Source organism: Tupaia chinensis, unplaced genomic scaffold, assembly GCF_000334495.1.
Source record: "Tupaia chinensis unplaced genomic scaffold, TupChi_1.0 Scaffold143645_1, whole genome shotgun sequence".
In the NCBI taxonomy this organism is placed as follows: domain Eukaryota; kingdom Metazoa; phylum Chordata; class Mammalia; order Scandentia; family Tupaiidae; genus Tupaia; species Tupaia belangeri.
Window position 1 is genome coordinate 373,234 of NW_006203493.1, and position 7,996 is coordinate 381,229.

At 53.8% G+C, this 7,996-nt stretch overlaps 2 protein-coding genes across 2 annotated transcripts in view; both read left to right on the forward strand.

The window, feature by feature from the left end:
* TAP1 (transporter 1, ATP binding cassette subfamily B member) overlaps positions 1-3,492 on the forward strand; it is a gene marked incomplete at its 5' end in the record, with an annotated part of 8,714 nt that extends 5,222 nt beyond the window's left edge. The window contains 4 exon segments of the mRNA XM_006164548.2: positions 300-473; positions 705-867; positions 1,120-1,256; positions 2,891-3,492. Coding sequence (XP_006164610.2) covers positions 300-473; positions 705-867; positions 1,120-1,256; positions 2,891-3,097 — 681 coding nt within the window.
* Positions 3,493-4,498: 1,006 nt separating this feature from the next.
* Positions 4,499-7,555, forward strand: PSMB8 (proteasome 20S subunit beta 8). Its single transcript, XM_006164543.3, has 6 exons — positions 4,499-4,774; positions 5,464-5,605; positions 5,743-5,854; positions 6,268-6,397; positions 6,781-6,985; positions 7,228-7,555. The coding sequence occupies exons 1-6, from the start codon at positions 4,628-4,630 to the stop codon at positions 7,314-7,316; spliced, it is 825 nt and encodes a 274-aa protein (XP_006164605.1). The 5' UTR covers positions 4,499-4,627; the 3' UTR covers positions 7,317-7,555.
* The last annotated feature ends 441 nt before the right edge of the window (positions 7,556-7,996 follow it).

A 7,996-nucleotide genomic window follows, 5' to 3' on the forward strand; every position in this document is an offset into this window, starting at 1 on the left:
TTTCTTCCTTGCCTATGTGGTTCGGAATGTGATTTTCTCCCCCGTTTCCTGGTGGTGTCTGTATCAAGGGGGTGGCACAGTGACTCTCAGTCCTTGCCTCCGTCCTCACCTCCACGTCCATCTGTACTCCTTGGGGAGGCATCATTGCAGAGGTCTCTCCATGTGGGAGGATGTAGAAGTCGCCCTATTTTTCCCATTTTTCTCCCTGGGTATGACATCGTGCCACGTAACAAGACAACGCCAGTCTTAAGGCTGGGGGTCTTGGTCTGCCTCTGATGGTGTGCTTATCTGGCCTCCAGGGGCTGACATTCACGCTACGTCCTGGTGAGGTGACAGCACTGGTGGGACCCAACGGGTCTGGAAAGAGCACCGTGGCTGCCCTGCTGCAGAATCTGTACCAGCCCACCGGGGGGCAGGTGCTGCTGGACGGGGAGCCCCTTCCTCAGTACGAGCACCACTACCTGCACAGCCAGGTGGGCCTGAAGACGGCGTGGGGGAGGGTGGGGAGCATGACGTGAGAAGAGAATTCTCACTGAGCACTCTGAGGGGTTCGGGAATGGTGAGCGATCGGGGGAGATGGGAGCGCAGAGGATGGGCATGTGATTTTGAGATATGCTCTCAGTCAAGACTTGGTGTCTTCCGTCTTTCCAGATAACCATACTTCTGTGCTCCTTGTTCTGAGTCTTCATCATATGGTCTCTTAGGTGGCTTCAGTGGGACAAGAGCCACAGCTCTTTGGAAGAAGTCTTCAAGAAAATATTGCCTATGGCCTGGTCCAGAAACCAGCTATGACGGAAATCATAGCTGCAGCAATGGAATCCGGGGCCCATCATTTTATCTCTGGACTTCCTCAGGGCTACGACACAGGTACTCCCTCCACTGTGCTCACACCAGACTTCTTTACCTTTGCTGAAACCCCAGTATTCGTCAGTTCCTCCTGCCCCACGTGTGCCAATTGGAAGTTGCAAGATCTTGTTTCTGTGGCTTCTTCATTGTCACATCCTCAGGCCTGTGTTCCTCCCTCCAGAACGTCCCCTAGCCAACTCGTCTTCAGTCCTCACTGTGTGTGAGTGCACATGTGCGGGCATCCGGCTCTCATCTTGGCTCTTGTCTCCGCAGAGGTGGGTGAGTCTGGGAGCCAGCTGTCAGGGGGTCAGCGACAGGCAGTGGCCTTGGCTCGGGCATTGATCCGGAAACCACGTGTACTCATCCTGGACGATGCCACCAGTGCCCTGGATGCAGACAGCCAATTACGGGTGAGAGGGTCATCTTTTATTTTTAAAATTGTATTATTATTTTAAATTTGCTGTACTGCATGTGTGCTCACCAGAGAAAGACAGAGAAAGAGGGAGGGAGTGAGAAAGCAAGCTGCCAGGTCTGGGACTCAAACCACAGTTAGCCATGTGGGAGTCCCATGCCCTAACCTAACCATGCCACCTGCTGGCCCCTCATCTTTCTTTTTTAAAATTTTATTTTTATTTATTTTTTTCTTGTTTTGCCAAAGGGCATGTATGCTTACTGGGTGGAGAGAGAGAGAGTGAGAGAGAGAGATTCCTCCCCCACCCCCGTGGGACGTGGTCATGCCATAGTCCTTTTTCTTCACTTCTCTATTCTGTGACGATTTGGGGTGCTCACCCACATGTACTTGCTGTGCTTTTTAAGCTCCTAGGACCATGATTCAAATTGTGATCAGCCATGTGGAATCTGGATCCCTTAACTGCTGAGCTACTGGGTCCACCCAAGAGAGAGAGTCATCTTTTTTTTTTTGGAGAGGTTTTTCATTCTAGGGCGCGTGCGCTCGCCAGACAGAGAGAGACAGAGAGACAGAAAGGGAGAAATCACCCCCCAGGGGGGATGACCACGCCGCAATCCCTTCTCCTCCATTCTCCTCTCGGGACCTTGGGCACGCACGCACCTGTGCCTGGCGTGAGTTTTAAGCCACCGGGTCTGGGACACGAACCGTGGTCGACTACGTGGGAGTCCTGCGACATAGCCATTACGCCAACTGCTGGTCCCGAGAATCATTGTTTTTTTTTTTTTTTGGAGAGGTTTTTCATTCTAGGGCGCGTGCGCTCGCCAGACAGAGAGAGACAGAGAGACAGAAAGGGAGAAATCACCCCCCAGGGGGGATGACCACGCCGCAATCCCTTCTCCTCCATTCTCCTCTCGGGACCTTGGGCACGCACGCACCTGTGCCTGGCGTGAGTTTTAAGCCACCGGGTCTGGGACACGAACCGTGGTCGACTACGTGGGAGTCCTGCGACATAGCCATTACGCCAACTGCTGGTCTCAACCCCGAGAGTCATCTTCTTAATGCCTATATCCCACCCAGTTTTATTTACTCATCCTGTCAGTTTTACTATCGTAATTATCCAAACCAGTCCTTATAATTCTCTGTTCCCATTAGCTTCTCCCCAGGACACCTAAAACTGGGTAAAAGAGACTATCAACATACACTAAATCTTTAAAACCAACATCAGGAAAAGACATCCTCATAATATGAATATTAAGCTGTGCTATGTGCCAGACACGCTAGTAGGCCCCAGATTCACATGCAAGTCTGTCTGACTCAAATACTCATGTTTTTTGCTACTTAGTTATATTTTCTTAAAATCTGATATAAAAACTCCCAGTCTATGGGCAGAGAGGAGAGAGTACTTGTTACGCTTTGTTTTCACCATAGGACTCTTACTTTTATTTCACGTTGATACCTCCCGTAAGCAGGCCTTCACAAAACAAAGGTTTGGCAGAGAAGCCCATGGACTGGAATCTTCTTTGTCCTTGGCAGAGGCATCAGAAATGCTAAGAGGTCTGCCCCAGCCCTGGGAACACAGATCCTCTTGGGGCTGCAAGAAGTCCTCAGCTCTGACAGGGTCTCTGTCTTCTGTAGGTGGAGCAGCTCCTGTATGAGAGCCCGGAGCGGAGCTCTCGCGCTGTGCTTATCATCACCCAGAGTCTCAGCTTGGTGGAGCAGGCTGACCACATCCTCTTCCTGGAGGGAGGCATTATTTGTGAGGCGGGGACCCACCAGCAGCTCATGGAGAAGAAGGGGCGCTACTGGGCCATGGTGCAGGCTCCTGAGGGTGCTCCAGAATGAAAGGCTCCCTGGACCTGCACTCACTATCTCCTTTCCGTTCCTTCTCCAATTGGTGGTGGGGAAGCTGGGAACGAAGATCTTACCAGAGCTGGAGAGTAGGCAGCTCCTTCTAGGAGGAGTTACCCTATATGGGATGCCTGGAAGCTGATGCGAATGTTACCTTTTCTCCAAGCTCCTCTTGAGAATGCGGACTTCCTGGAAGACATCTAACTCCTTCCTGTAACTGGGCTTAGAGCTGGGGTTGCTGTTGTGATGTGGATAGTTCTGTGAAATTAAGGAAAAATGACTCAGAATGTTCAGAACAGGAGAATGAGCTATTTTCAATGACCAAAGGTATATGCTTGTCCATAAACCTGAGGTGTCTTTGATATTTATAATAAATTTTGTGTTTTGTACTGTGGTTTCTTATTTCTGACACCCCGACCTGCTCACTGCCTTTTGCAACACAGTTTCACCAGGGGAGTCCCCCTCCCTCTGTTTTTCAGCCCTAAGTGCACCGTCTTCTCCCTTGTCTCCCCACGCCCACTCCCAATGACCAGCAAGACCCCGACCCAGTGCATCCAGGGCACCAGCAGCAGCAGTTCGGAGCCCGGGCCTTCCCGAGGTGGAATGGAGGGCGGGCTCGGCTAGGGGAAGTACAAGCGTGAGCGCAGAAGAACTGGTAGCGCCTCACTCTTAACCAGCTCACTGGCCTCACCGGCTCCTACAAGACACCTGCCGGAGTAATCTCCGGGTAGTGGGCGGGAGTATCGAGTAACTTTGCCTTATCACGGAGAGCCAGGGTACCGTGACGTCAACGGTTGCTGGGCAGAAGAAGCCAATGCAGGTTGCAAAAGGAGGCGGGGTTTACGGGGGTTAATCGCAGCAGACTTCAGCCCAGCTAGGACCAGGAAGAAGGGGCGGGCGGAAAGGGCATGCCATGTGGGTGGCTGCAGGTTAGGTAGACCGTTGAATTCGGAGGGACCCTGTGAAGGACCAGGCCGAAAGAGTCAAAGACTGCACCCTCTCCTGTGCGCCCCCTTCCCCACACGCTGCGGGAATGTTCTGTTATCAGTGGCCCCAGGACCTGTCCTAAGACTCAGTGTGCCCACGTCCTCCTAGCTCTCCCCATTTTTATAAATGATGCTCCTAAGAACCACCACCCCCTCTGTGGGACTGCTCCCCGGTCCTCGCCAACTTCCAACTTCCTGGGCGAGGCTGTGCCCTTAGAGGACACGACCCTCCCACCCGTAACCGAGTCCAGAGGATGCCCTGGCTGTGGGTGTCGGTCACCGTCACCCATCGCCAAGGGGACTTTCGAAGGCGCTCGCTCCTTCTCTTTGGACAGTTCCCTCCGGTCGTTTCCCCGACCTCTGTAAAGGCAGAAACCTGTCTCCAGCATGATATTCCTGGTCCAGACAGCCTTTTCCTTTTCTCGGAAAGAGCCGGGGATGTGAAAACAACTCTGGCTCCCTCCCTCTCGGCCCTGGCTTTCGCTTTCGCTTCCTCCTCCGAGAGCCCAGAGCCGACGATCTCCGGTGCCCCGCGATCATGGCGCTGTCGGACGTGTGCGGAGCCCGGCGCGGGCAGGTGCCGGACTGGGCTTTCCAGGTCGGAGGAAGCTGCGATCGCTCAGACCTGGGACACTACACTTTCTCCATGCGGTCTCCGGAGCTCGCCCTCCCGCGGGGGATGCAGGTCAGGGTTGCGGGGAGCCGCGGGAACCCCGGAGGATGCGGGCTGAGGGCGCAGAGGAATAGAACGAGGGGGGGGAAGGGTGTCTACTTTGGGACTGTCCCGAGGCGGGAACCCCAGGCCCAGGCTGACACAGGAGGGGCCAGGCTGGGATGGGAGCCTGGGGCTAGGAAGTGCGGATTAGGGCAAATTTGGTTAGAGATGAGATGCGGGCTCTTATCCGACGACAGTTACCCCGCCTTTTCGCCACCACGCACAAGCCGCGAAGCAGTTCTCAGGGTTGCCCTGTGATATGGGGCCTGCGTAGCGCCTTTGAATACCACTAACTCTGGCGCTAGCCTCCCCACCGCAGTTCACCGCCCTGCGACCTGGTCTAGGTCTTCAGAAAAACGAGGAAACTGTTAGACCTGCTTTGTGAGGGCTGAATGGCCTATGCAGAGAAAAAACAAACTCACCCTTAAAGTTTCAGTTGGGACAATGTTGTTTTGTTTCATTTCTCTCGTGCTGGAAAATGGAAAGGTTGGTGTCCCATGCCTGTTCTTTTCTCCTCCAAAGCCATTTCTCCTAGGGACTGATTATTAAGTGAGAGTTCCTGGGTGTCTCCTGACCGCCCTCCTGTCTAAAACCCTTTCCTGGAGCCTTCTGCTACAAACGTTTCATTGCCTGTTCCTCTCACCTCTTCTCCCTATCAGCCCACCGAGTTCTTCCAGTCCCTGGACAGAGAAGGGAACATTCAGATTGAGATGGCCCACGGCACCACCACGCTGGCGTTCAAGTTCCAGCACGGAGTGATCGTAGCTGTGGATTCTCGGGCCTCAGCAGGGAATTACATCGGTGAGTGTGTGTTCTAACTGGCAGAGCTGGGGCGCTGGGCCCCCCTGTGCACCAAAGTGGAAGTGGTTATTGATTTAGGACTCACACATTGGATGGTGTGGTCTTCCCTCCATCCTCAAGACTCTGTCTTCTTTCAGCCACTTTACGAGTGAATAAAGTGATTGAGATTAACCCGTACCTGCTGGGCACCATGTCTGGCTGTGCTGCAGACTGTCAGTACTGGGAGCGCCTGCTGGCCAAGGAGTGCAGGTGGGTGCGGGGTGAGGCAGGTTTCTCACTGACCTTCTTTCTAGGACCAGGGGCCCATCCCTGGACCTCCCAGATCCCGGCCACTCACCCTTGAGTCTATCTTAGGGCAGAAAGGGCATTTCACACCTGGTCTTTTAGTGCCAATCCCTTCTCCCCCACCTTAGGCTGTGCTCCTTTCTGTAAGCCACGTAACTTACCACTGCGCACTAACACCATCAACCCTGGTGGGACAGTATCATTTATCAGGCTTTCTTGATGTATTTTAGACTCTTGAGGTTTCAGATTTTCCCCCAGATGCTTAGAGCTTTCAAAGGCTTATCTCATCAACTGTTCCCTGCCCCATTCAGTGGGAGAGACCACCTTCTCCGCCATCTCTGAGTCCTCCTTCCCGCCAATACCTTGTGCTCACCCAGGCTGTACTACCTGCGCAACGGGGAGCGGATCTCAGTGTCGGCAGCCTCCAAACTGCTCTCCAACATGATGTGCCAGTACCGGGGCATGGGCCTCTCCATGGGCAGCATGATCTGTGGCTGGGACAAGAAGGTGGGTGCTCTCCCTTCTCCGTGTTCCCCACCGCTGCCAGAGACCTGTCTCCCCATACACAGCCTGATGTTCTCCGTGTTCCCCACCACGGCCAGAGACCTGTCTCCCCATACACAGCCTGAGGACGCTTGGTTCTAGAACCATTGCGGTATGTCCGCGGGCTGTTTCTTGGTCCAGGTGTGGACCCTTGTCTGTCTTGTAGTCTCGTTCCTTTTGTTCAAATAGCTGCATCTAAAAGTTTGTTAAACCAAAGTGCTGTCCTCATTCAAATGGCCTGTGGGAATTTTCATGTTTTTAATCCACTTTTTATGACTCCCACTTGAAGCCCTGTTACCAACAACTCCCTCTCCAATTTCAGCCTGGAACCTTCTTGTCTTATACAGGGTCCTGGGCTCTACTATGTGGATGAAAATGGAACTCGACTCTCAGGGAACATGTTCTCCACTGGGAGTGGGAACTGTTATGCCTATGGGGTCATGGACAGCGGCTACCGGCCTGATCTTAGCGTGGAAGAGGCCTACGACCTGGGCCGCAGAGCTATTGTTCATGCCACCCACAGGGACAGCTATTCTGGAGGCGTGGTCAACAGTAAGAGACTGAAGCTCCCAAGGCCTCCCCGAGGGGCTGGGGAGGGAGATTTCAGACTGGGAGGCTGGGGTAGGGCTTGGGGGAAGGGAGGAGGTTTTCAGAGTCAGAAGAGGGGCCTTGAAGTCCCGGTAATGAGGGTTTTGAGGGTGTTGGGTGTGTGTGTTGTCACCACCTTCAACATAACACCGTGACCAGGAACTTGCTGGGTAAAAGCACTCTGCTCTCCTCTCGTTTGCCCGCAGTGTACCACATGAAGGAAGATGGTTGGGTGAAAGTGGAAAGTTCAGACGTCAGTGACCTGCTGCACCGGTACCGGGAGGCCAATCAGTAGCCGGTGGTGGTGCTGGGCAGGCCTCCTCTGGGAGAGCTCTGCCAACTCAGGGACCAGGCCCGTTTCAGGCCCAGGAGAAGAAGGGGCCTAACTGGAGGCAGCAGGAGAGAGAGGACAGGCCCAGCGGCCATTGGAAGCAGAGGGAGTCCATCCTTTTCTGTGTTCTCGATTTCTGTCCCCCTCCCCAGACTTCTGGGTGCCTCACTAAAGCACAATAAAGGAAAACGGTTATAAAGGCCTCTGTGTTGTGGTCTCTGGCTCTGGGGCTGTGCTTGTGAGGGTGTGTGGGGGGGTGGACAGGAAAGAAGCAAGCCTGGAGAAGAGACTCAAACCCATAGCTACGACGGTCTTGGCCTCCTGGCCGAGTGTTTCTTTGTGGTCCTCCTTCTCCTTTCATCTCTTCAGGGTCTCAGAAAGGCTAATCATGGGAACCAGCAGTTAGTGTAATGGCTATGTCACTGGACTCCCACATAGTCAACTGCGGTTTGCGTCCCGGACCTGGTGGCTTAAAACTCATGCTGGGCGCGTGTGCGTGCGTGCCCAAGATCCCAAGAGGAGAATGGAGGAGAAGGGATTGTGGTGTGACCATCCCCCCTGGGGGGTGATTGCTCGCTTTCTGTCTCTAATGTCTCTCTCTGTCTGGCGAGCACACGTGCCCTATAGTGAAAATCTCTCCAAAA

Coding starts and splice junctions, on each gene's coding strand:
- PSMB8 (XM_006164543.3), top strand. CDS start 4,628: ATGGCGCTGTCGGACGTGTGCGGAGCCCGGCGCGGGCAGGTGCCGGAC. Junction 5,606..5,742: donor CTCAGCAGGGAATTACATCG/GTGAGTGTGTGT, acceptor GTCTTCTTTCAG/CCACTTTACGAGTGAATAAA. Junction 6,986..7,227: donor TTCTGGAGGCGTGGTCAACA/GTAAGAGACTGA, acceptor GTTTGCCCGCAG/TGTACCACATGAAGGAAGAT.